The sequence below is a fragment of the Cygnus olor genome, chromosome 2 (assembly GCF_009769625.2).
Source record: "Cygnus olor isolate bCygOlo1 chromosome 2, bCygOlo1.pri.v2, whole genome shotgun sequence".
NCBI lineage: Eukaryota > Metazoa > Chordata > Aves > Anseriformes > Anatidae > Cygnus > Cygnus olor.
In genome coordinates, this window is record NC_049170.1 from 96,782,181 (window position 1) to 96,810,158 (window position 27,978).

Here is a 27,978-nt window from a genome sequence, read left to right on the forward strand (position 1 = left end):
ATATTTGTCTTGCTGGTCAGGCTTGTTACAGCAACCTACAAGAAACATTAGCTTCTCTGATATTTAATTATGCTATTATGTTTGCACATAAGCTTAAAAGTCAATACAAAAAGCAATACTTTTCCAAATATTATCTGCAGGTAAACCGGAAATATTAACTATAGTGATTAGAAGTCTGTTTCCCTATTGACACTACTATAAATCTTGATATAAGAATAATTTTTTCATAAAAGCACATCCAAACATAGTAAGTGATAAAATACCAGATTACTATTTGAAAACCATACAGTGACTCGATATCTGGGTTATCCTTTGCAGCAATTAGGCAATTCATTTGGCATCTGTTTGATTGTATAATTTAATTTCCATATAAACAGCATAGTTTAAAAAAAGACAAAAGCTAGAATGTTTAAAGCTAACAAAAGATACAGTGACATCAGGTTGACATTCAAAAATTTCCTTAGCAAAATGACCAACAAAATTTTGACTTAATACAGTGCATATAAAGTTTTTTAGAACTAAAGTTTTTAAATATTATTTGAATTTAGCAAAACATGAGCAAGATTTTAATATCAAAGTGCTAAACAGTACTGCCTTAGAAGTCACTGCAAATAAACTGTAAAATAACTCTGCTTGTGATTTGACAGATATTTTATATACAAATGGTTAATAAAAAGACGCGCACGCTCACGCACACACGCACACACACACAAATATAGGTATATACATATATATATATACACATTATATATATGTATATAGTTTTCCAACTGGTGTATCTGAGTCAGTGTGAACACCCCATTTTGTTATCCTGTGTAACAGGGCTCCCATGAGCTGGCAGTCATTGCAATAAATACAGGCAAAGCCAATACAATATACCATGCATACAAACATTTATACAAATAAAGACACTATGCAACAAATTATTTCATATTAATATGGCATCAACAGTATAAACATACAAAAAGGAGTACGAACACGGAATGTTTAAACGCAGCCCACTATATCCTTCCTAGCACTTACATTCATACTATTTTACAAGACTTGCTTGTTCTTTAAAACCATCGTGCGTCTGTTTACTAACCGGTTACAAACGTTAAAGTCTAAAAGTGAACTATCCCTGATGCTGACCCTGTATGCTCCAGCCACTACTTACTCGGATGTCCTTGTCTAGGGAACAACTGAGCTGCAGTCGTTCCTGTGTCTTCCACAGACATTTGTCAGTAAGTCACGCTACATGGAATCAAGTTTGGAAAACTCTGTCATGGTAAGTTAGTGCACGTAATTTTCTCACTTGGTTTCTTCCATTTATTTTCATATTAAAATAAATTAGTTAATAAACAAGACTTAGTAAGACAGCACTTTAAAAAATTGCACTTGAACATGGGAGCTAACAGCCATTGTCATTTTGCTATATTGGATTTATATGAAATGTTCAATTGAATGTACTTTGCTAAAAAAGTGAATTTTTTTGTTTTGATTGTGCTGATGTATGTGCCCTTGATGCAGGAAGTATGCTAAAGGTATCGTCACAAAACACATACTACCCTGGCAAACAACTATTTGCTGTTCTTGTTTTCAAACACACAGCTTCTACCATTTTATTCCTCATGTCCCATGAGGTGTTAAACAACAGGTTTGAAACAGTCATGTTAAGCTTTTACTGCTGCTGGGATAGCATTGTCCAAAAGTGCCATATTAGCCATTTAAAAAACCCAAATCACACACAAAAAAAACCCCAACAACAACAACAGGAAAAAAAAAAAAAAAAAAAAAGAACACAACCCCCAAACAGTAAGCCAGTAAGTTTTAGGCCTCAGGTTGTAAGGTCAAAGCGCCAGAAAAGACCTCATTTTAGAGCTGGAGCTGCTTTTCTGTTAAGTGAGGGCAGAAATGTTAGCTGTAAGTCACGATCCATTTGCCTGCTCTGGTGGGCATTTGCCTTTCAGGAGGGTGGCTGGACTCAGAAGGGTAGGGTGTCCAGAAACAGCCTGTCGATAATGGAAGGGGCTGGCACCAAATCTTCCAGTTTCAGGTAAAAGATGCGCTGCAGTCCCAGTGTGCAGAGAGAGCGCAAGTCAGCAAGAACACCCAGTACCTTAGGCTCTGCGGACTCGAGCGGCTGTCCTTTGTTTTGGCAACTGAAAGTTAAGTGATCTTTCAAACTGCTTGTGATCTTGTTGCATAGCTCTTCCACTTTCTTTGGTTCTTTTAAGCCATGTCGTTCTGCAAAGCGAGGGCACAAGAAAACAAACACAAACACGTCAGCATCCCTCCTTCAAGTGGAATGGATTAATTTTCTTCGGCGCAACCAAGTACGTGCTCTGGTACTCAAAGCAAAAACATGCTTTAAAAAGTATATCATTTCTTAGAACAGCTGGGGTTATACAATGTCACTTAACCTTTTTGTCACATGAAATAGGAGATGATAAGCCCCCGTTTCTTTTTGGCTGCAATGGGTAGCAGAGATGCTCAACTATGATTGAAATTCTAGTACCAGGAGCCCGAGCATCCTGCATCTCTCGCATAATTTCCATGATATGAGACAGAATTAATTGGGTGATTTTGCAGCAAAACTATCACAGGAGGTGTTTTGGAGATTTCCGTGCTTCCCCACCAGTTGTGAATGCTCAATAACTATGGCAACCATTATTTATTCAGTGAATTCAAGTGGCGATCGATATCCTTAGCCAGCTCCATCAGCGCCAGGCCCAGAATTCCACCAGGAATTTGCAGACACTCTTATAAGAAACTAAAGGCACCTCGCCATCCTTTGTTATTTTGATCAGCTCCTGCTTTTTAGTTTATTCATCTTTAAAAGGCTCGAGATAAAAGAAGCCTGGAAGTTAACTATTTTGCTTTGAGTGAGCAATGGCTAAAGTGAAAAGGCTGCTATGTTATCCATCACAAAAACCTCAACACTCCTAAAAGGAAGGGGATCTGGGGCTTGTTCCCCTTTGAACAGCCTTTTAAAATGCTACAACGCTGCTAAACACATCCACAGTTCTTTAAGCTTAGGTACAATGAATCAGATTTGTGATTCATTCAAAGCAGGCTCTTTATTGGTACACGAGAGAGATAATTTTGTGTTGTTTGCTATCGAGATTCAATGGATGAATTAATATAACATTTCAGAAGAAGAATATCAGTTTTGAGATGTTTTGATTTTTTCTTTGATTTGGAAATTCACAGATAAGAAAGAAGTGGCTTCAGAGCAAAGTCCTGGCCATTTACACATGAAACGGCATTATACTTGGTAAGTTAATCTAAGAAAATGCAGGTGAAATTAATTTTAAGCAATTAGACATGGAAAAAAACAGTGGCGGCAGCGGACAAGCAGTGAGCAATTTTGGCATCTCCTATGTTTGATGCATCTGAAGTTGTCTGCCTGCCCTAGCCCTCTCCCTCAACCCTGGCAGCCACGGGCCATGTCGTGCCCACTGCCACAAGTTCTGGTCCTTCCTCTTCACTCCAGGAGGAGCTGGCAATAGATACGTTCTCTGTCCATCCCCCTGATAAACCCTGAAATGAGTACAGTTTTCTTTACTCCCAGAAGCAGGCGCAGCAGTGCCTTGCCCTGGTGTGTGTATATAAGCTCCTCGCTGCCTTCCCTTACCAACGGTTCTGGCTAGGTGTTCTTGACAACCCAATAAAACAGATGAAATTCAATGAAGGCAGTCAGAAGTGGAAAGGTTTGATTTTCCAGCAATTTTCACCCGTTTTACAATTTTGCAACTTTACTGACTTATGCAGAGCGAGCTCCTGAAGAATACTACTTTGGGATCAGAATCAGGCTGCAACCATGTAAATCTCTGGCCATTAAATCTCTGAACCATTTAAGTACCATCATCATTCCCTGTTGCTTCAAAGCAACACTCATCCAAGCAGTAACATCTACTTCAGACATCTTTTTCACCTTGAAGGAATTAAAAAACCCTGTGTATTCTAAGTGCCTTGTTTACATTAAAACATGAGGAGTCAATGAATATTTAAAGCCTTTCCAGTAAATGGTGTATAGTGTAATTACGTAAACCTTAACGACACAGGTCACTGGGAGTAAATACTTAGGCAGATTCTGCCATTAAAAATCTTGGAGGATAAATATTTTATATAAATCTGAAAAGCTGTATTTTTTTTTAAACCACCAGCCTACTGAGAGAATCTGCAGGACATCAAGTTAATCTTGCGGCCTTTGAAGAGTTTCCATATTTAATCTGTTTTGAGGTTGTCTCCTGGCTATGTTAGCGAAGATATCTTTATAGATCTACAGAGCTGAAATACTAGAATGGATCCAAAACTGACTTCAAAATAGCAGACTACATTTTTAAACCAATGCCTCAGCAGATTTGTGCGTTATAGCAGAGTACGGAAAACTATCTCTGGCTCTTGAGCACACAGCAATGTTGTTAACATTCCAAGCCAGAATTAAACAGCCTTTGTCTTACATTGACAAGTTCAGAAGGTTTCGTGAACAAATTGTGTCTTTGACATCTAGCCATGAAGCAAGCCAATGCAAAATACAGTATGTGCAATGATTGTAATATTAGCAGACTTACTTTAAATAACAAAATCAAGGAAATTCCGGATTAAGACATACTACGTCCCCAACATGCTCTCTGGTACTACAACATGAAAGCAGTCTCTGATAAACCATATTGTCCTCTCCTGCATGAATCACCCACAAAATAGACTTTGCTACTTGCAAATCTCTACAAGTGTAATTTCTCACAACTGGAACTGCCTCATGGGAAGAAGGGGTTTTCAGTCTCCATTCCTTAAGGCATCCCTTGAGGACCCATAAAGTCCAAGCCATCGATGTGGAAGCCCTCTCTGCTAGTAAAGGGTATTTTGCCCTGGCATTACCATCACTATCTGACCATTACCTCTCTTGGGTAGACTTGAGGATTCTTGGGTCTAATTCACATCAAAGATTCAAATCTAATAGTTAGGGTTCAAATTGCTACATTTTTTTTTGCCTCTTCCACATGACCAGTGTCTTTTGGGCAAAGAAAGACCCTCTGTCTTTCTCACTCAACTGTATGGGAGCAGAGTGAGGCACCTGTGGTAAGTAGGTGCCCTGTTTCTGAAATCAGTGGCCTCATAATCATTCCCTGTCTTCCACAGGATGTTCTTATCCACACATAACTGATAAGGCCAAGATTTATCCCGAGAAGGACGGTTAGTCAAAACTAATAGATTTTCTCTAACTGATCGAGGAGGTGTGTAAATATTATTGTATTCAGACTTTCTTATAAGGACAATTAAAAAGGCCTGGGTAAAGTGAATATAGGATTTCTCAGCCTTGTGTTTTAGGATATCATTGATTTTTGCAAGAAAAACGGTGATTTATGGCAAAGATGCTCTCCATAAGCCTGTCAAAATGATTCATCGGAAGTCTTGCCTCTAAAGCTCTGCAAACTTAGCAGCTCATTCTGGCAAACTGAACACGGCAAGTTTTTTACACCTTTCCCCTTTTCCCACACACAATTTCCAGGAATCTCAATGTGGCTCTGTGCTATAATTATGCTGATCAGCCAAAACTTGATAGGAAGAGAGTAAAAGAGCAGGGAAAGCTGTCACCAGCTGTGCTAGTCCTTCTTTCCCCAGTCTCCGTCATGGGGTATATTACACCAGGGCTAGGCAGATTCAGTGCTACCTTTATGAAAAATGCTCTTGAAGAGTGCGATTATTTCTAAGATCTTGAGGATCTGAGAGACCCTTAGGCTCTGTGCCCTGTGTTAGGGTGGGTTAGTTTTAGCTTTCATTAATTCTGAGGTGTCAGAAGCAGTCCCATCAGATATGCAGCAGATTAATGGTGCAGACTTAAAATAGGCCTCTTGATTGTCTCGGTTTCAATATAATTATCTGATTTTCTCTTCCCCCTTCACAATCCTCTTCCCCTTCTATAACTCAAAGAAACGCAAGGCTCAGTTGCCTACAGCTTTCTGATCACCTTGCACGTTCTCGGTTGGACAGCAAGGCTGCAACTTGACAGAGCCAGGAGCATCCTCTTCTCTTGCAGCCTGGCCCATGCTCATCCTGCCTAACTTTCAGGCACTTCACAAGGGTACCCAAGCAGGGAGCATGGACTACCTGAGCTCCTTCTACCATCAGTGGAAGGATGGGTGTTTTAGAAGATGGTTCAGATTTTAGGTGGGTGAATCATCTTCGGAAGGTGCCCTGTATTCCTCTCTGCAAGGTAGCTAAAGCCAGGTGAGCTGAATGACCACAGAGAACATCACAGTTTGCTCCCTCCTTTAAGAAGACCGCACCCTAAGACAGGCCACCAGTTGCTGCAGGAGGAAAGAGTTCTTGCCTCAGCAAAATGGTGGGAGGGGAGAAGGAGGAGTGAGCACTTCACTTCAGCTGCTGACAGTATTTCCCTCGTCAAAGTGGAGGGGGGAAGGCAGACAATGCAATCTGGAGGGATTTTTTTATAACCGGCTCTCCTACACTCCTCCAGTCTGCCACCTGCTCGTGTGTAGACCCAGCACATGAAGCACCCACTCCGGAGGATCCTGGCAACAGGACTGGAGGGTATCTGCTGCCGAAGAGTAGGTGAGCCTCCCTTCCACAGGCAAGTTGGACAAATCCATGTTCAGAAGGGAACTGCAGCAGCCGGACCCTTTTTAGCCAGCCTGGACTCATTACTGTTTCTTGGTATGACTGATGGTGCTAAAAACCGTGTTAGTAAACTGGAACGGAAAGCCCAACAGCAGGAAGGCAAACAAAACTCATAATTAATTGAAACCTCACAATATTCTTCAATGTTCTAGTGCCAGCCTAACAAAGCATTAAGAATGTGAATAAGCCCAGTATATACAGTGGCTCTGGGCTGGTCTGTAAAATACTTAAAATAAAACATATGCTGAAAGAGCTTGGCTGAATTAGGGCTAGAATGCTCTGTACTCAGCAGCATCCCACTGAGAGTGTCAAGTGTGCAAAACAATAATATTTGGATGTGGAGAGAGAAAGGAAGAGGCAGAGAGGAAGAGAGAAGCAACAAGAGAGAGAAAGAAAACACGAGCAGTTTTAGAGCAGGCGGAAATCTGAAACTAAGCTGGAGCGCGCCCTTTAGATGATCTTTGCTGTAGCCTCAGTCCTTATATTTTGACATTATGAATGGTCATTCGTGAGGCTAGAGGAGTATTTTAAAAGATAGCCCGAGCTCATATGTGGTCTATTCTGCACAGCTTGACCATCAACACTCTGTAGGAGTTAGAGGAAGTCCAGCATGGAGCGGTTGCACAGGGACACGTGTGATCTATGCAACACACCCAACTGATAGATGCCATCATGGGCATCTACCACTGGAACTAACGACAGAACCTGCCCCAAGGCGAACAGAGTTTTCTTTCCCTGCTGACACTCTTCTTTAGCTCATTAGATCCTACGTCCCAACAGAACGAGTGACCCACAAGCAAAAGAACAGGACAGAACTCAATTCTTGCTTTCATGGGGATGTGGGGTGAGTGTCTTGCGGCGTTTTCTAATTACTTTCTTCTGGCTGATGCTCAGAGCACTGCTAATGTGCTCTGGAGGAAGTTGTGTCCAGCCCTTCTTAACCAACTGAGGGAAGTAAAAAAGGAGAAGAGAGACAGAGAGAGGAAGATCCTAAAGGAGTACCTTAAAGAAAAAAAGATGTGCTTTGACATTGAAGAGTTTTAACTGTTTGCAAGCTGCCCACAATAAACCAGACGACATTTCTTTCATTCTGGGTGCTCTTTCAAGCTTGCGTCCTATCTGAAAGGAATTGAAAATTCAGCAGCACTCCAACATGGCACTTTTCTTTCTGTAGAACTGACTGGAAATTCCCAGGACCCATGTAATAAACAGAAAAAGCACAAATGTATGGACTTGCTAATGGATGCAGATTTACAAAATCTTTTCCTGTTTATCTTACGCTGTGCGTACCTCTAGCTCTACTCAAAGCAAGCAGTGAATTAGCGAGTATTGTCATACTCAGTAGGTCTCCTGCTGTTCTCTTCAAGATTACTGAGCAGAATGAATGGCCATATATGCCTACAACCATGCTCCTGTGCTGTAATCTGCAGCTGCAGTAGGGATAGGACGTGGAGCCTTGCAGCTCCAAGCAAGTCAGTAGGGTTAGTTAAAGGGCATTGAAACTACCGTAACTGTTAGTGGGGCGCTGATTTGACACCCCAAAAATGAGAGAACAGCCCTCGGTATCTTGGGACACTGGGAACAGTGGGATGTTGTTTAGCCCCCAACACAAGCTTTAACAGTTATCCCCTCTTCCTTCACTGGGAGAGGGATGTTAGTTCTCCCTGTCACCCTCACAGAACAGACAGAGGACCTATGAAAGAGCAGGGACTTCTCTTAGTTTCCTCCTTCACCAATACTTTCGATGACTAGCATAGAAGAAGTTTTGTTTCCTAAGATCACGTCCTTGTTTGGGCTATGGAGAGCACTCAGGAAATCAAGCAGAACAAACAAGTCATCATTCACAGGGACATTTTTTGTACTAGAAGAAAGAATTTGTGAATTTGGTGCTACCTCAGATGCCGTACAGTATTAAAACCAGCTCTGACTGTTGCACATCACCGGGTTGTTCATTTTTTCCCTTTTTTTTGGTTGAGCAATCAAGTAATGAAAAAGTGGCTAATGTAAAATAAGAACTGGAACGATTCGTGTAATAATGAAGAAAATTTTGCTCAAGCCAACATTTTGTTTTGCCGTGTTTCTAATAAAAGCCAACAACTAAATTCACAAAACAGCTTTCCTGCTTCTTCATATCTTGCAGCCCAATGACATTAATATTCATCTGGGACATGGGAGATTCGTGGTCAGATTCCCTTCCTGTTGGAATCAGACCAGACACTGAGACTTGGGTGTCTCTCTGAGCACCAGCTTGTCCCCAAATCATGATACACAACGGCCACTCTGTGGCCCAAAAAACATGTCAAACGGCCTTAACACAAAAGACAGTGACACTCAATAGTCGGATATCCTATGTTCCTGGAAAAGGTCATTCTCTCTTGCTCTGACTCACGAAAAGGATTTGAACCAGGGTTTCCTAACTACCTACTGCCTCCAACAATCCATTACAGGAGAGAAGAGCACCTTCTCCGCAGGACAACGAATGGCACACAAAACATCCACCTAAATCTAAGCCATGCCTCAAAACAGTGACTTGCAAATGTTCAACAGAAATCAGATTTCCAAAGTTCATCTTCATTGTTTTTTCCTTTTGGTGGGACTATCTGAAAACCAGCACGTGACTTGTCATACTCAAACTGTCGAGAGGACAGGAAGCCATATCTCATGGGATGCAATATCAGAGGTAAATCTCAAGATTTTCCTGATTATGAATATTTCCAATATACTATCATTGAGAAATTCTCAAAAGAACCACTGCCCCAGCTTTTTGGGCTGTGATGCTCTCTTAGCTATAGTTACCTCATTTCCTCTCTCATTTTTAAATTTTTTTTTAAATATTGTTCATCTTTATGCCATGCCATCCATTTTCAGGTGGCCAAATTTCCAATTGAGTCCCTAGGTTAGTTAAGTGCCCTTGGAGATCTGAAACCTGTGAATATAAATCAATAGACACAGGAGCCTTGGACTGCATGAAGGCATACTTTGACCTCAAGAGCAAGTCAGCAGAAATACACTGCCGTGGTGAAATAAAAGCATAAATAGAAAACTACATTAATTTTAAGCAACACCTCATACAGGGGGAGAAAATCAAGAAAAGCTTGGCAAACACAGAAAATCTTTTATGGACAGAAATGCTTTCCTTTTAAAAGCAACAATTATTTCCATTTGATTAGAAACTTTGGGGAGACGAGTAGAAAATAGCAAACTCCTGAAAGGGCTGTTATCAAGGAAAGGATGAAATGTGGGACTTTATCAATTAAGAGGTATTTCTGTTAAATGCTGTAGGGTGATCTGAGCCAGCCACTGGACAACCTTGACTCTTTCTGTAAGGGAAACCAACGAATGTCTGACTGAACACGAAGTAAGACATGGCTTTGTAAGGAGAAAAACTTTTCTTCCTGTAGAATAGCTTTTACTACATTCACATGGAGAGTTTGTAGGGGATCCTATTTATCTACCTATATCCTTTCAGTCTTCAGGAAGATAACCAGAAACAAGCTCCATAGATCTGTGTCTGTCATAAAAAAAAAACAAAAAACCTACTATATAGCAAATAACCTAAATCAGTGATAAGTGCTATATATATGTGAGCATATATGCCTGTGTGTAAATATATATGGAGAGAAACAGCAACTGTCCTTGATTTATAGATATAGAAATACGTATGTGTACATCTATACTGTTTTCGTTTATAGGTATGTATGCACACACATGTATATACATATATATGCATATATATTACATATGTGTAAGCATATCTGTATGCTTGTGTGTGGATGTTTATACATGGAAGTCAAAAATAAGCTGGGAAAGTTCTTTCTCAATGTAACATTTTGTTCATTTTGTAAATGTTTCATGTACAACAAAGTAACCCCAATGAGTTATTCTGGACTTAAAGAGTTTTATCAAAGAAAAAAGAATCTGGGCCTTAATTTATTGCTTCTAAACTGCAGAAAAAATTAACGTAAATCAATTAAAAACTGAGAATACTTCTGTTAAGAAGCAAAGAGTTAATGTTACTCCATGTAGAAACTAACCCCTCACTCAAATGCAGGAGGGAACTGTACCATCTAAACCCTGAAGCAAAAATCTTGGTACCACAAATGTCAGTGGGAATTGGCCAATTTATAGCGTTTTTGTGGGTTTTTTTTTGGATTTTTTTTTTTGATTTGCCGCTGAGCATTTTATCTCAGTGTTTCCCAAGCATCAACTCATCCTAGGTAAAATGAAGACTGCAGCTGATTTTGCTGAGGCTACTGCCTGCAAACCGGTGGCTGCCTGAAATGCAGGAGGAAATCAATATCCATCCCAGCGGAGCTCCTAGGATCCCTGGGCAGACTGAGCTCAAGGCATGCTGAAGCACCAGCACGCACGGACAACACGGTTGCAGTACCTTTCTGATAGCCCCTGTCCTGAAGCGAGCACGAGGCTTTCAGCAGAGATGACTGCTGCTCTGACTTCTGCTATGTTCCCATGGCTCGTCAGGCACCCTCTCTCCCAACCCTTCCCACTTCTGCCAGCCATGCCTCTTAAGCTACCAAAAGCCCAAAGTACGCAGCATGCGCTTCAAGGGGCTTTGTTGTTTCAGGAATGAGAAGATTACCCTTCATAACATTATCTTCCCCTGGCTTGTACTTCCCAGCCAGATTTGGCAGGTTCTTACATTCGTTTCCTGCTGTTCACCCCATCAGGCAGAAGGGGTGATATGGTCACACGCACACGCAAAAGCTTTTGTAAAACTGCAGAAGGGACTTTTCTCTTACTATTCTCCAATTTCCTCTCTCAAAACAAGCAGTACACGGAATACCTATCGTACCTTGGCTCCCCAAATCAGCCTGCCTGCCCTCATGAAGCACTCTTTCTGGTCTAGCTGCCTTGCTGAGAGGTGAGTTATACGAGCTGTATGGCTTCTAGCTCTCGAGCCACCCCAGTATTAGTATGCCTATGCAGAAGACTTAGCTCTAGTCATTTCACTGGGCTTTTCTGGGAATTCAGCAAGTATTTCAAATGCTTTTGTGGGAGCTACTCAGTTTGCTTGGAAGCAGTTTGCATTTTAGAGACTATTCCAAGAAAACAATGAAACCATGAAGAAATAGAGAGTTAGATTATGTTTTAATAGGTGTATCTAATGGTCTAATGTTACAGTCCACGATTTCAGTATGGTCATTACAATGCTTAAAAATGACACCCACTTTACCTGTAATATTGCTAAGTTAACTGAAATTGCTTGAATCTACATCAAAGTAAAGTGATAGGAGTCTGAAGCTTTCTATCAACAAAGGAGCACTTACCTGTAATCATAGTTAGAGCTGATAAACTTGCTAAGGCTGGGATATCAAGGTTAAGGCTCTTTAAGTTTAAGGAAAAGTCTTTAATTGAGTCGAGCCACTCCCCAAATCCACGAAGGCACTGAAGTCTATGAAGCACAAGTCCATTGCAGAATACAAACTTATCCTCAGCAGTATCAGACCTCAAATAAAAATAATTGAAAAAATTATAAATGCATCCTCTACTTTACAGCAACATGCATAACCAGTATTGAAGTGTCTGTCATTTAAAATCCAAGGCATATTATCCTGAGACATATGTGGGCATTCACATTTGACAATATGCTTCTCCCCTGGGGCAAAAGTACAACAAACAAGCTTCTATGATTGCTTACTTCATAGAGTTATAAGCCTGAGGTTAGCTGTAGCATGTGGTGTAGGCTGTCTAATTAGTTAAGATTTTGGTCCTGCCCAAAGGCATAAACAGAGAAGACATTTTACATTAAATACTATATGTTTGAGCCACAGGAATACTACGTGCATGCGTTTTGAAACACAAAACTAATAAAAACTGAAGAAAGAAGAGATTCTGCAACTCTCAGCACTTATTTAGTCTCATCTGCATTTTTCATATTATTAAAACTGATAAAGAAAAAACAATGGAAAGCGCGTGTAATAATGCACAACACATAACATAATAGACCCTTTTATGTGAAAACCTGTGTGTAAGAGCGGTATTACAGCCAAGCTCTCCTCTCCTCCCCACCCTCCATTGCCAATATCCCTGTTAAAAGCTGCATGCAAAGGTCATTTTCAACCTAAAGAAACAAGGGCATAATTCAAATCACCAGCTTGGAATTTCCCCAGTCCCTGAAAGTGTCTTTGGTAAAACGTCTTAACTAGTGCCAGACTGACAAATAGCACCTCACTCTGCTGAATGACTTGGTATTAAGAAGAAAAACAATCTGAACAAGATTTTAAAGCTTCTTTATCCCTTTCAAAAACAGACTACAAAGATGTGCATGCACAAAAAAAAAAGGGGGGGGGGGGAGGAAAAGGTTTTATACTAAAAGTGCTTTTCTATAGTTTGTGCTGATGAGCATGAAGCAAACTTTCTCAAATTGTACCCGAGGATCAATTTTGACTACTAGGGAAGAAGAGGATGTGGTATATCAAATAAAAAGAAGCACATTAGTGAGAACTATGCTCTCTTTTTAAATCACTGTCTTTTTTTTTTCTTTTTTGCAGCGTAAAACAAATTAAACACCATATCCTGCGGATGCAGACATTGCTGATGTTTTTTTTTTGTTTGTTTGTTTGTTTTAAATTGACAATGTTCAAAGGTATCACCATATTTACATTTATTCCTTAAAAGCATTTAGACGGATGATTTTTCACATCAGCTTAAGAGGAAACGAAATAAATAGTTACCTGATGGAGAGTCTTAGTACAAACAGCTCCAAAAAAGCTGATTCTATGAGTAATGTCTGATCTTCTTTTGGGAGGTCAGTAAATCCTGGAATTTTTTCTGCCCAGCCTCTAGATATGTCAATGGAGGCAGTCAGAAGATTATAGAACTGTTGTACATGTTCTGCATCTGTGCCTGCAGCAGCCTGATCAGTGGAACAGTACTAAAATGAAAGCCACAGAAAGCAACGTTACACGCATTATAGGGCACTCGGAGAAACAGGCAGTGTTACCTGCCCAACAACATTTCCTTCTGTGGCAAAGCTGGCGTTATTACCAAAGGCAGATTAAGCAGGTCTCAGTCTAGCTACCTGTCTGGCTACCTAGAGGCGTTCTGCTATTCAGATGCATACCGCAAAAATGTTTCCAGACTTAGAGAAATCGCTTAAAATTTCTAAGTAAAATATTATCACATTTTACAAGTGCCTATATGCAATTAGTAAACACAAACAGCAGTCTGGTGGGTAGGATAATTTTGATCACAATAGAGGAGGAATACTATTTAACTTACTACAATTAAACAATTTTCCCATTGATGAATTTGTCTCAGTACGTCCAAAATGCAGATTTCTTCCCCAACCTCTCAAATTGCATTTTATTTGACAGTGATAGAGACATGCAAGATAAATCATCTTTTATCTGACATGTGCAGCATCGCTTCATTTGAATACAGAATTGGTTGAAAGTAAACCAGCTGCCCCGTATCACCTCTTATCCTGCAAATGGAAGCGTTTCAGGTTCAGGAGAACCTATTATCCTGCTGATGTGGCCATAACTCTTCCAGACAACTGCTCGACAGCCTCAGCTTGCCTAACTTCCCCACGACCCCCTGACAGCTCCTTCCCTGCTGTCTCCTGCTTCCTCCCCGCTGGATCGCTGTCACTTCCCCAGCACTGCTCTCTCTAGTAGAAAATATAACGGGTTTTCATGGCTTGGTCTGATTCTGCACTTGGAAAGTGCGGGAGCTGAACAGTTCGGAATTTATTGAAACAGCAGCTTCCCCATCAGACATCGCGTGGGTTATTTCTGGGAGAGACTTTGCACAAACGCTGCCTCTGGGACTCGGCCAGGAAAAGCTGGGGTGGTCCCCATCGCTGCACACCCTCTGGAAACTACTTTCCACATGCAGTTAGGGCCTGAGTCCATCAGCCTAAAGGTTTTCCTAGCATCCCAAGCCAGAGGGGAGGCAGAAAGACCCACATCTCTTCTTGGTCAGTAATAGTGCAGTGGGAGCCTGGGAGGACCTTACCACAGGCACGGCACTTTGGCTGCAGGTATCACCCAGGCTGCTTACTGCAACCCAAAAGTCACCTCTGTGCAGGACAGAGAGGGGGAACAGCAAGCAGAACCTCGTGGGCAGGTGTCCTATTCACCGCCTGTCCTCGCTGGAGGTGGTTGCTGTTGGCAGGTAAGGGATGAAGGACACGGTTTCACAGTCTGATTGTTGAACCATAGCAAAGATGTCACAAGTCCTGGACACCTCTGGCCACGTCTGGGGTATCAGTGCTAGCCCTGAATGACCCCTTTCTGCTCACTACCTACATGACTTTTGTACGGTGAACTCAGCAAATGCAATGTGTGATCCCTCTGCTAAAGTTCACGAGGAGCCAAACTCTGCCCCAGCTGCTCTGAAGGATGACAGCGAAGCAAGAGGAGGCCAAATACGGACAGGATGGGGAACAGCAGTAGACAATTTGTATGCTGCAAGAGGCTTATTTGTTCAGTCCTCCACCTGAACGAAGCAGATGAGGAAGGCTCAGGCAGTGCAAAATAATACTCCTGGCACTGGACTGCAGCAAGATGCACCAGGGTGGTTAGTAGGTAGGAAAAGATTGAGTGCTACTTCAGACACCTTGCACCCCCTCCATTATATGAAGCCAAAACAGTGAGTGTGAGGAGGTGGGCTTTTCCCATCCATGGCCTTCAGCTCCTCAAGATTCTGGGAGACCTGCTCTGCTGTGCAGGAGCTGAGCTGTGACTCCTTTCTCTACAGGAAAATGGAAAATATAGGCTGATGGAAATTCCTGCCTTGCCTACAGGCAGTGTTAAGGCAAGGCACGTTCTCAATCCTCTGATCAGTGAAAAGGAGGGAAAAGAGAAGGAAAAGAAGAAAGATACTACCCTACATTCACCCAAAATATAACTCATCACAAGTTGACGTAATTATGCCAGGTATTAAATTGCTCTCAGTATTCATAAAGCATTCCTTTGGCAAAAGTAAGACAAAGTTTTAACATTGTCTAATGAAGCTGAATGCTACCTTGTCACATAACTGAATGTTACAGTACTGTATACCCCACTGGGCCACTTAATTAGATTGAATGCACCAAAAAAAAAATTGAACCTGTATTTGTTGTTACAGTTTAGCCCATGAGAGCGTTTTTAGAAGACAGGTAAAAAATTACAGGGAGCCCTATAGTTTTGAACCACAGGACTATGTCACTGCTTGCTACAAAGAGTAGCTGAAATAAAATATTATTTACATTCAACAGTCTTATGAGTATGTAAGGAAGCACAAACCATATATACGGTTCTGTTCCGTGCCCCAAATCTTTTTCTTCCCCCCCCCCCCCTCCCCCCCGCCCCGTGGTTATTTCATTGAGGAGAGGTGATATTTGACCTAACTTCTGACCAAGACAGCTGGTAAGCCTGGCCTCTGTCAAGAGGCCGTGAGTGGAGGGGCTGAGTCCTGCACAGCCAGAGGAGGCTGGAGGCACTGCCGGGGAGAGCCAGCGGGGAAAGCTCTGCCCTGCTGCCGTCAGGAGTTAAGGGATGCCCGACTTACACAAGGGGGAGATGTGTGTGTAGCGAGCAACGTTAATTTACATGGCATATCTAAAAGCCTGGTGTTGGGGAGCTCGATAGCACGATGCAGCCCTACCCTTCGCCTGCTTTTCGACACCTTCATGGACTGCTGTAGCTGCAAAAGTCTAACAACGTTGGCTCTGCATATTTACAATCCGACAACCGGAAGCCATGCTTCCTTTTCCACGCGTCTCCCCTTCCTGTGTCAGAAGCACGGATTTTTGCTTCATTTTTGGCCAGGGCTCGGGGTGGGATTATTGGCTAAATGCTGTGCTCCCCCTCCAAAAAGGCACCATTTCTATTTAAGTCAGTGGCTGTTTTGCCTGAAGAAGGACGGCAAGGTGCAGGGTCCGCTTCTCCTCTCGCTTACTGAGAAGTCTAAACTCATGGAATTGTACCAGTAAAACAGGTGTGAGACCTGACTACGGCCCTTGGCCTTTAAAGAGTTCATAAACCAAATTCTCTTCCTAGCAATTGCTTTTTGAAACCAAGTACCTAAATATACCATTGCTGTGGGCTGGTAAGTTAAAACCAGTGCTGAAAGGAGAAGTAGCGATGTTCTCAACAAAACCGGTTCCACTGTGTTTTGCTTTAAAATTTGTAGGTTGTATAATTTAATTTTATACTTTTGGCGTAGGTTGTTGCGCTTTTTTGGAGGGAAGGGCCACACGTTCCCCTCTGAAACTCTTACTAGTATTTTTGCAACAGGCCAGACGACGTTACGGCTTGCAAACATGAAGACCATGCTAAACATTAAGGTCGTGGCTATGGAAGTGTTAGGACTGACGCCAAGCCAGGTTTCCAGATCTACCCGTTTGTGGTGCACGGCAGGGTCACAGCCTAACCGAGCGTGCCGCAAGCCGGTCGTTACTGGCACAGGATCCTTCACAGTGATTTTTTAGCATTACAGTAGGATTCCTGCATACTTCGTTTAGTTAATCTCAGTTTTTACACGGTAGTCATTCCTGATCTCCCTTAACTTTTAAAAAAAGTATAAAGTTTATGAAAAACATACGACTCTATTGATTTTTAGCTTATTTTTGTATTATCAGTACTGCCAAGCATAACAGACTAATACATTTTTATGTAAAGAAAAACTTAGATATTAGTAGGTCCTAACACACAATCATATATGGTCTTTTAGCCACCAAAACTAAATTAATCTGCTGTCAATGCTATGCTTCCTGTAAAGACCAGCAGGATTGTTTAGCAGTGAGATCTATGGGCTGTTTTCATTAGAAGAGGAATAGCTAATGGAGGTCAAAGAAAAAATTCACATTAAAAAAATCAGAGTTTTCATTTAATTCTGTAATTTTACTCCTATAAGCAAGTACACGAGGCTGGATACTGCTTTCATGGACTGGGCTGTCATACTCGTGTAACTCTGTGGAACCCGGTAGATTCCTGCCAAAGTGCACAGTGTTTGCAGAATGACCCCCTGAGACCTTCCGGGTAAGTTAAAATACGTGTAAGTATGGCCAGAGTGTTCTCCCCGAAAAGGCTGTCAGACACTAAACAACTAGATTCATAATAGTAATCTATAAAATTGTGGAGTTGTATACATGCAATTGTATACAGTAGCTTGAAGAAAAGAAGCTACAACATGCTTATAATTGCTAAATTATATATGCAAGCATATTCTAAAATAGAATAATATATTTTTATATGATTACAATAAAATATGTTTTAGTATCAAATATTACTTAGCAACAAGTGATAAATGGCCAATGTAAATGTTGTCTGAATACAGCTGTATTTTTCACAGTCTGAGACTTAATCATATTTCATTAAGAGGGAGGAATTTGATCTTGTTTTTCCTTAGCTGTATTTTTTTCTTTTCATGTATCAACCCACCTAAAAGTGTATTTCACAAGCTATTTCAATACTACATTTTAATAACTACAGAACAGTTTTACAAAGCTTTCAAAATATTCCATCAATATTTAAATGGCAAATACTATACAATAAAGAACAAGGTCACAAAAATATATATGTGGTAAAGCTTTGCTGAATTAATCTTTTAGAATTTTGATCTAATGGTCTGTTTCACAAATGTGAATTTTGCTTAACAAATATTCGTGCTGGGGTATCCTAAGCCAGACCCTGTCCCCGTTTAAATAATGGCAAAATTCCTGTTGATTTCAATATAAATCCATCAAATGTTACTTTATGCAACCCTTACAGCATACTGGGAAAGTTCTGTTAGATTTTAGCATTTGTAACTTGAAACTTAAGATACCAGCCATATGGACACTACTGAGTTTGGTAGATTAATCGATTGTTTTGTAATGGCTGGTGTTCTGGCACAGCCTTTTGCGAGAAGAGCGCTCTGTTTGCCTGTGCATTGTTGCTTTCACTCCCCCATGTGAGTATACAGCAGATAACCTTGTGTTTGAGACCCTGACAATGAACAGCCGCTAACACTGATTTCCAGCTCACCTCCTTTCCCATCATTATCCACCTGCCATGAATAGGCACGGCTGGCTGGGCAAACTTTTACTCTCACCCCAATTTCACATTTATTTTCATTTTAGCAAACTGGCTGGTAAGTAGGAATGCGGTTCATGACTCATTTCCATGCAGAAAACAAACAAAGAAAAGCGAGACATACTCTTGAATAGTCAAGCTCCCTGGGCGTGGAGTCGGTTAAAGCTCGGACGAGGGCGTTCATCATGCTGATGGGAGGAGAAGGCGGGGAGGGCTGAGAAGGTTCTTGCTGCAAGGGGCTCTTTGGTTTGGAAGGCAGCCGACCTCTTCTCCCTTTCAGGCTGTCCGTGCGGACGACTGCGTAAAAAAGAGGGGGATCAGTTGTGAGGACTGGTACCAGCAGACGACAGATCAGACCGAGCACCTGCTTCCCTCGCGATGGCCAGCCCAGCAAAAACAAGAGCATTCTCCAATTTCAGCACGTGCTACCGATGCCTTTGATCGCAGAGAAACACAAACGGTACCAGAACGGCGTCAGACCTCTGGTCGTAAGCAGCAGCCTGACTGCTTAGTTGAAGCCCAGCTGTGTTCCTAGCGCTCGTGCTTTGTTTGCAGCACGCTTGTGTGCCCCTATATGTGCACGCACACACACAGCTCTACTGCTGAAAGAAAACTGAACGTGAAACGCGAGTGTTACTACTGCCAGTGCACCTCCTATATGGCAGGGTCTTTCTTTCAAAGTAATTTTAGCTTTCTCAAAGCAGCCGAAAAATATGTTCACACCATATAGGCTGTATTATCCATGTCGGTATTTGCAATGGGACTGCTCACACAGCATTACTCACGTACTTAAATATTTGCAGAATTGGGACTAATGAGTTGATCCTGTTTCCATTTAAATTAATTGCAAATTTACAATCAGCTTGTGGGAATGAGACAAGACTGTATGCAAAAATGCACACCCGACAATGACATGCAGCCCCCTGTGAGATAATATGTGGAAGCCAACAGCACTACTGAACGACATTCAACGTTCGTAAAGGAGACATTTTGGCCAGAGTCAAATTATCCTCTCGTGACCTTGCTGTTCTCGAACTCTGGGGTCCCAGAAAGTCTAAATATGATAAACCCACTAACTTTGGTGACAAGAAAAAAAATAAATCAATACCTTATTACACAAATGCGCACGTTCAGGGGCAAGTTAGGAACCCCACCACTGCAATATTCAGAGTAAAGACATCCATGTCCACACACACACACTCACACGTACTCATTAAATGCAATGTTCCACCATTTGGGATAATAATAGCAATAGTCCTTACCTTCTTTAACCATGCCGACGCTGAGACACTTCTGAAACCGGCAGTACTGACATCTGTTACGACGTCTCTTGTCCACTGGACAGTTTTTATTTGCCAGACAAACATATTTTGCGTTTTTCTGCACTGTTCTCTGAGAAAAGGCAACAGAGAAATAGTAAACCGATAGTTTTGTGAACAACTTAGAACCTGACAAAATGTATTTTAATTACAACATGAAAAGCGACAGTGCAATTCATATAATTAGATAAAATTAATTTCCTAACACACTAGCCTGCAGGAAAAACAATTTTATTAGTGTTAGCTACTGACAATGAAAATCATCTAGGATTGTTCTGAAGCAAGTCTCTGGAGACAGGCAACTTTGAATGATAAAATCATATCTGAAATTACCAGGTCATCGCATCTACCTTTGGGGATTAGATTATCTCCGCTTTTAATATCCCTTTGGGAACAATTTTCTACTTGGTTCATTCCCTTGATTATTGCTGACCTTATTAAAATAAAATCAAAATGATCTGTGATGTACTTCTCTTGCTATCGCTATTGTTAGTCAAATACCACAATAACTGGTTTGGTTAGCCATTAAAATCATCGGGGAGAAAAATAAAAATACCAGAACCCCCTACAAAACATATTTAGTTAAATATTCTGGGAAAGCTAACCTGGCTTGGGAAAAAGAAAATAGACAGAGGGATACTGTAGCTACAGACATGTAATTAGCTCTTAAAGTGCTTTAAAAACTATAAGGAAAAATTAAAATTAGTAAAATCCTGGTGAGCCTTGAGAGAATATAATAGAAATTGTTGCAAAAATATATTATGCATTTCCATATTTAAAATCAAATACATCAATAAATAACTTAGCACAAAAAGAAATTAATAGGAAAGCCATCAGGAGAGGATCAAATTTATCAGTTCAACATTTGGTATTAAATCTTTGTCTGCAATTAAATTAATGGGAAAATGCTATTTTATATTTTTGTTGTATTTCAAACAACAGCTTCAATGCAGTAAGTACAAGGGACACAGCAAATAGTGTTCATTGCACTTTAGAACTGAAAACTGTTTCACTTGAGAAAATCGTTTTGCAGAATAAGCTCTAGCCACAGCTCCCAGTGAAGGATATGCTATTAATTTCCATGGGGGTAGGATCAGGCCCAGCAGAGCTGCTATTTCCAGGCTGTTTGTGGTCCGTTTTCTAATTATTTTTAAATAACAAGCGAGTTGTACAGGAGATGTGTATTTTAGCATGTTGCCAAAGGATTATAACGAAGTAATATTAGCAGTTCTATGTACAATAAAAAAAAAACACGCTGTGAGCCCTCCCCTACATCTATTTTTGGACTGTTTTTGTTCCCATCGTACTTAGGAAATCTTTTACCAGAACAGGGGCACGACTACTATCTGTGCAGAAAGAAATGTACCAAACCAGCCCCAAATTTAACAAATCTTGAACCTACTACCTAGACTGCCCACCCCCCCCCCCCAAAAAAAGAAAAAAAGTCTACACCAAGTGTTTCACTTAAGGCCGTTTCTGAAAAAAAAAAAAAAAAGTCCTGAACTCCAAGCTGAATTTGTTGCAATTATGAAGTGCCCTAATCTAAAAGCAGAAAGAAAGAATTCCAGTCTTAAAAGTATAAGCACATGCTCAGAAGCTGCCTCATGTAGAAGGGTCAGTGCTGCTGACTGCCTTTACAGCCTCCTAAGCTACACGGGGACATGGCGTGGTGTGTTGTCACTGCTCGGCTAGGTGCTTTCAATGGGTGAGAGCTCGCTCTCTACCTAAACTGATGAGCAGTGATGAGGCAACAACCAAATAAATATTTGGTTTTGCTCCACTCCTGAAGTCTCCCCCCTGGGCTGCGCTCACAGCCTTCCTGGCTGGAGCAGCCTGGGTGCGAGGAATGGCACCACCACCGCCTGCCGAAAAATGAAATAGGACTTTCTGATGCATCTCGTTTCCAACGAGGTTTGGAGGAGCTCTGAGCCCTGGCACACAACATCCTGGCGCTGACGGGGCAGAGGCCAGGAGCCTGCAGCCGCCCAGCGGGGTTGGGTGGGAGGGAAGGGGAAGATGGAAGACGCAGGGCGGGGAGCGAGACCCGCGTCCTGGCGGAGCTCTCACCTTGAAAAAGCCCTTGCAGCCCTCGCACGTCCGCACGCCGTAGTGCTGGCAGGCGGCGTTGTCCCCGCAGACGGCGCATGTGCCCTCCCCAGACGAGGAACTCCTGCTGGGCGGGGAGGGGAGGCCGCTGCCGCCGCTGCTGGCCTCCCCCATCAGACTGGAGGTGGCCGCGTTGAGGCCGAGCGGGGAGAAGGCTAAGGTGGCTGGTCTTTTGGCCAGGGGAAGGCCGTACGAGTGGCTCTCCATGGGGGCCTGCCCGGCCGCCGGCCTGTCGGGGCCCAGGGGGAGGCTCAAGGATGCCGGCTCGTAGCACATGTGGGCGGCCGCCGCCGGTGTGTGCGGGGGTGAGTGCTTGAAGTGGAAGAGGGGGAAGCGCGGAGGCACAGTCTTCATGGGGGCAGCCTCCATCAGGTGGCCGGGAGGCAGGCAGGTCTGGGTGGGCTGCAGCGGGGGCTCGTCCCACAGGCTCTGGTGCGGGGGGAAGCCTGGTGTGGTGGGCGTGGAGGGCGGCGACTGCTTGAAGTACATGGAGGTGCTGGGCATCCCCTCGTCCGTGGAGGGCGGCAGCGAGGGCTGGTAGGTGGAAAGCCGGGCGTCTTCCATCTTGATGAGGGGCCTCTGGCTGGAGGAGGCAGATTGCATTTGGTAGAGGCAGGAAGGCTTTAGCTCGTAGCTGCCGGAGTAACCCTCCATGAAGGTGCTGAAGCTGGGAAGGGAGGTGGTGGCGGTGGCAGTGATCTCGGTACTGCTCAGGTCCATGGTCAGCTTGGCATAGTCAGGGTTCATGATCTCCGAGCTGTACTCCGAGCCATACGCGTAGGTCTGAGCTGCATAATTCGAACCGGGCGGTGAAGGGCTATACTGCGCTTGCACACAGGGCATATCTGCAAGGGCAAAGGGGGACGTTAACACCAAGCCCCACGTGCTGAGGCCACAGTCCAGACCCTCGCTAACCTCTTTCCGACAAGCTTTCCCACATTTCGTGGGGCTCGGTCAGACACCTGACTCCCACTCTCGCCTGGACATGGGAACCACAAATTAAGCGCAAGTTTTTGACGAGGAACGTGTATCAGGGATCGACTGAGCATTAGGTATTAGGGAGCTCTCTTCCGCTCGCTGGTGCCACTCGAATTTATACCAGTGTCAGCGAGAGGAGAATCCATCTCCAGCCTGCCCTAGATCCGCTGCTTAATATACATAGGTGTCAATGAGAATTAGATAAGCAGAATGGGAATGGTTTATAGCTCTAAATCTATCTCTGTATGCGTGCGACCATGCCATAAAATTTTCATGAAGGGTAAACTAGATTACCAAATGCATAATACTAAAACCGAGAGTTAGTTTAAAAGGAACAGCATCTACAGCGGGTGTCAGAGGAACAGCTCAAATCACAGTATTTGCTACTTAAGACTTGCAAACATCAATTTTGCTTACTCGGCTCTGGGCCTTCAAAGCATATTTCTGGTCAGCTAATAACTCAGGGCTGGTGTCTAGCTGCTACTTTTGAGGCTTATCTGTAGTGGAACATTCTCCTAAAAAAAGCGAGCGGTACAACATATCCCTAAATTTGCAAAAATGTAAGAGAAAAAGTAAGGGGCATTTCTGTTTTTAAAAGAAAGCGACGATATAATTGTTTTTGTCCATTAGTCGTAAAAGTTAATGTGGTTCACTGGTAGCCAGGAGGGTTTCAGCAACACAGTACCTGCAAAGACTTTTTTTCCTTTTACATTTCCTACTAATCCACTATTTCCTTGGTTGCTCTCAAGAAATAATGGAGCCAATGCTGCAATCCACCTGAGGTTCACCTGGCCAAACAACGTGAGACTCTAGCCCAGAATTTGCAACCCAGACTAAAGGTGCATGATGTGCTTTGGTTCTGCGGCAGAGGAATAAAATGCATCAATTAGCACAAATACTCTCATAAAGAGATCAGAAAAGTAAATATGGAGAAAGTGTATATCAAAAGTCAGTGCAGTTCACCTCTTCTTAATTGTGGTAATTTATATTCCTAAAGTACTCGATAGAGAATTCATATTAAAAAAAAAAAAAAAAAGCTGTATTAAAAATAATGGGGTTTTCCTCTGTATTTTAAGAACTCCCTTCACTTATAACTTTTAAATATTCACTGGAACCTGCCGTGCAAGGATCCAAATAATAGGTGTCAGATCAACTTTCCATTCTTCCCTGCCTGCTTTGCAGATAAATGTAAACCAAGCACCAGATTTCAATTATCGTGTTGTCACAGAGTATTCAGATCTTCCTTCTTTTCGAGAAAACATCAGAAAGTGGGAGAAAAAATAGTGCTGTTTTCTGAAATTGCGAAGACCTTTCTGCTTGCAAATCCACGTATTTAAAGAAAAAAAGATAGCAGGACAACACTTCAACACTTCCACAAGCCTTGCCTCCCGATCTTATTTATGTATCTTCCCACAAAGGTCTCTTTTTCCTATCAATATCTGCATCCGTGCCGTTCCATGCACACACATTTCATGCCAAGCTCTATTACTATCATTTGTTTAGCTTAAGGACTGCCTGCTAAAATGCACTGATCAGTGCTTAATCGGATAGAAAGGGAAAGCAATTCCTTCCACGCGCTTCCACTGAGGAACACAACTGAACGAGCGGGCAGATAATGTCACAAGTGGACGCGCTGATATGCAGCCCCATGAAGGAAAAAAGGCTTCTTGCGAGCTCAGAAAATGAGCAGGGATTCAGGGAAACAGAGCGCTACAGGTTTGGGGTTTTGGTTTTTTATCTCCTTAGCAGGAGAGTTAAGGAGAGCATGGCAGGGTTAGGGCCCTGAATTCTGCTCAAAGTGGGCTGAGAAAGCCTACGTCTAAAATAAGTCTGACCTGAGGACAGAAAAAATATCCCCAACGTAAAGGTCTGGTGCGCTCCGCACAACTCCTCCTACTTCGCCCTCTGCCAGCACCTTCCTCTGACTAATCCTAACCCCTACTTTTCCACTCGGGGCACCGACATTAATCACCCCGCAAAGTAAATAACCTGGGATTTTCTCTTCTTGACCCAACAATGTTAGGAAAAAAATAAAAAATAATGATAAAAAAAAACGATACAGGAGGTTCGCTGATGGGCGGTATGTCATCAAAGCCCGGCGGAAGGAGTGAAAAATCAGGGCAGGAATATTCGGAGTTATTCTTCTCATCCTATTAGCGGCATCCTTGCGAGAGAGAGCTCGGCATGAGGGATGCGCCGAGCCAGCGCTCCTCCCGGAGCCTCCAGCATCCCACCCGGCGGCTGCCGATCCGCTCCTTCCACGGCGCTCGGGGGCGACCCCCCCTTAAAGAGGGGAGCCCGGGGAGGGAGTAGGGGACCTCGCACCTCTCCTCTTCCTCGGCGGCTGCTTACCTGGCGGGTATCTTGCGCGCTGAATGGTGGGGCTGGTGGGGCGGGCGGCACCGGGCGGCGGCGGCGGCGGCGGCGGCGGCGGCGGCGGGGGGCTCCGTGCCGGCTGGGACCTCTCTGCGGAGGCTGCTTGGGAGGCTGGCCTCGGCGGGGGGCGCTCTTCCGACCCGGGCGCTGCGAGGAGAAAGGAGGGAGTCAGAAGCCGGCTCGGGGGGGGGGAGCTTGGCCCCGGGGTGGGCAGGGGGAGCACCCCGCGGGCCGGGGGTGCCGTGCCCCGGCGGCTCCCCGTGGGATGCTCCGGCCCCTCCGCCCTCTGCGGCGGGGGCTGCGACTCCTGCTCTTTTTTTTTTTTTTTTTTTTCTCCCCTTTTTCTCCCCAGCTTTCCCCTTCCTCGCCTTTACTCCCTGCCCGCCTGCCGGGCTGTTCGGTGCCTCCCCGGCTCCCATCTCCTTCTCTGCGTCCCCCCCTCCGGCCCCGGGGCTCGGGATGCGCCCCCCCCCCCCCGCCCCGAGCCGCCGGTTTCCTAGAGACACTCGGTGAGCTTTTAAGCACGCAGCACCCCTCCGGAGAGCAGCCGCCGGAGCCAGGAGCTCAGAGCCGCGAAGGCTGTAAATTAGGAGGAAATAAGCCCCCCACGCCCCCCCCCTCCTTGTCACAGCTCTTTTCTTCCTCCGTGCGCCCCGCATTCAGCCCCGAGTGCCACCCCTCCCCACCCCGTAACGCGAGGAGGAAAAGCGTGAAACGCTCCCATTGTGACCGGGACTTCTCCAGGCGAGTTTCGAAACCTTCATTTACCCGGCAGGGACCGCCAAGGGCGGGGGGGCGGGGGGGGGGGGGAAGCTCCATTGAATTAAAAGTTTCGAGCTCCGCTTCCAGCGCCGGTGCGCTCCCGGCTTTGCGCATCACACCCGCCTTCCCCCCCCCCCCCCCCCGGAGCCGCACACGCTCGCTCCCCAAAATCCACGGGGCTCGGGCGAGTTCCCGAAAGAAACCTCCGGAGAAAACCCTCTCCTGCTCGGGCTCGGTCCATTGTTTTAGCGGGGCCAGGCTCCACCGTACGACAGTCTCCACGGAGGAGAGGGAAACGGGGCGAGGAATGTAATCGGAGCGAAGCGGGCCGGGGAAAAAGTTAGCGACGCGTTCCCAAAGTTTGTGGGGTTTGGGGGGATTTTTTTTTTTTTTCCCTGGAGAAGGAAAAAAAAAAAAAAAAAGAAAAAAAAAGAAAAAAGAAAAAAGAAAAAACCACCGAGCCCCACGCAGCCGAACCCCCTGCAGGAATCAGCTTTTTCCGCGCTTACCCTGGGAAATTTCCTCGCATGGTCTCAAAAAATTAAGAATAAAAGAAAAATAAAAACCACACAAACCACACAAAAACCCAAACGCCAGCTCCACCCAGGTGAGCCGCACCTCCGCCCGCGGCGCGCCGGCTATCGCGATAGCGCTGTCCCGACAGCCTTCCGCGGCACCATATCGCGACAGAGCGCCTTGCCGGCTCGCTCCCAGCCCGGCCGGCGACCGAGGCGCTCGGTGCCCCGGCGCACACGTTGCGGGGCCCGGTAGCCTCCGGGGTGCCGGTGCCGGTGCCGGGGCGCTCCGGTGGCGGTGCCGCCGGGGGGGCTCCGGGGCTCAGCGCTCGGTGGGACCCTCGCGACCCTGCGAGGCGACAGCAGCAGCAGCAGCAGCAGCAGCAGCGACAAGTTGTGCTGTAGGAAGGAGCCGAGCGAGTGCCATTCATCCCCGCCGTGAACTCGCCGCCGCCGCCGCCGCCGCCGGCAGCATCATTTCCATGACAACAACCAGCAGAAAGCCCTCGGTACCGGCGGCTCGGCCGCCAGCCCGGCCCGGGACGAGCCGGTGCCGGGGGACACCGGGGGGACACCGGGACGGGGACACCCGGAGCATCCCGGTTGCGGCGGAGCTGGGGGGGGGGGGGGGTAGGCGAAAGTTTGGGGCGGTCGCGGCGGCGGCGGCGGCGCTTCCCGGTCCCCGAAAGTTGTCCGGCGGTGCCCGCGGGGTGCCGGCGGTGCCCATACGTACTCGCTTGCTGTGTCGGTTCCGTCTTTACATCGGGGTCCCCGGCGGCCGCTTCCTCACCGGGGCGAGCGGGCGCTGTCCAGCGGCCGGGCGGCGACGGGAGCACCGCGGGGCTCGGCGGAGGCTGCGGCGGTGGTGGAAGAGGCTCCGGAGGAGGAGGACGCGTTATCCCGAGTCATGGAAAAAAGGGGAGCCCCGGCAGCCGGTCCCCGCCGGGCGAGGCGAGGCGAGGCGAGGCAGAGCGGAGCCGCCAGGGGCTGCCGGGCGGCGGCTGCGGCCGCGGGGTACCCGGGGGCTGCCGTGCGGGGCGCGTGCGGCGGGGCAGAGAGAGGACGGAGGCGCCTCTCCGCGCTGCTCTCCCGCTCCGTGCCTCCGAACGTCATTTATGTGAGAGCAGCCCTAGCGGCCTCTCCATAGAGCGGCTGGAATGCGAAACGTCAATCGTGACGCCATGGGAGCCTGACGCTGCTGACCCCCCCCCCCCCCCCCCCCTCCCCGCCCCGTGCGCCGCCGCGCCGAGCCCGGGCGGGCCGGGGGTGAGCCCG

At 45.1% G+C, this 27,978-nt stretch overlaps 1 protein-coding gene across 2 annotated transcripts; it reads right to left on the minus strand.

Moving 5' to 3' along the window:
- NR4A3 (nuclear receptor subfamily 4 group A member 3) lies at nucleotides 1-27,887 on the minus strand. Of its 2 annotated transcripts, XM_040549423.1 has the most exons (8): nucleotides 27,437-27,887; nucleotides 25,403-25,573; nucleotides 22,034-22,917; nucleotides 19,910-20,039; nucleotides 18,772-18,944; nucleotides 13,320-13,519; nucleotides 11,913-12,091; nucleotides 1-2,226 (listed from the first exon to the last, which is right to left on the minus strand). In XM_040549423.1, the coding sequence occupies exons 3-8, from the start codon at nucleotides 22,913-22,915 to the stop codon at nucleotides 1,964-1,966; spliced, it is 1,827 nt and encodes a 608-aa protein (XP_040405357.1). In that variant the 5' UTR covers nucleotides 22,916-22,917; nucleotides 25,403-25,573; nucleotides 27,437-27,887; the 3' UTR covers nucleotides 1-1,963. The 2 variants fall into 2 exon arrangements, with proteins under 2 accessions (XP_040405357.1, XP_040405358.1); XM_040549424.1 differs by having other exon boundaries at nucleotides 22,034-25,573.
- Between the last annotated feature and the right edge of the window lie 91 nt (nucleotides 27,888-27,978).

Bases quoted from the DNA above. Each gene is read 5' to 3' on its own strand.
- NR4A3 (XM_040549423.1), bottom strand. From the start codon at position 22,915: ATGCCCTGTGTGCAAGCGCAGTATAGCCCTTCACCGCCCGGTTCGAAT. The intron at 20,040-22,033 runs GTGAGAGCTCCG...GCCTTTTCTCAG, and splicing joins GCTGCAAGGGCTTTTTCAAG to AGAACAGTGCAGAAAAACGC. The intron at 13,520-18,771 runs GTATGTCTCGCT...CTTTCATTTTAG, and splicing joins GGGAGCTTGACTATTCAAGA to TACTGTTCCACTGATCAGGC.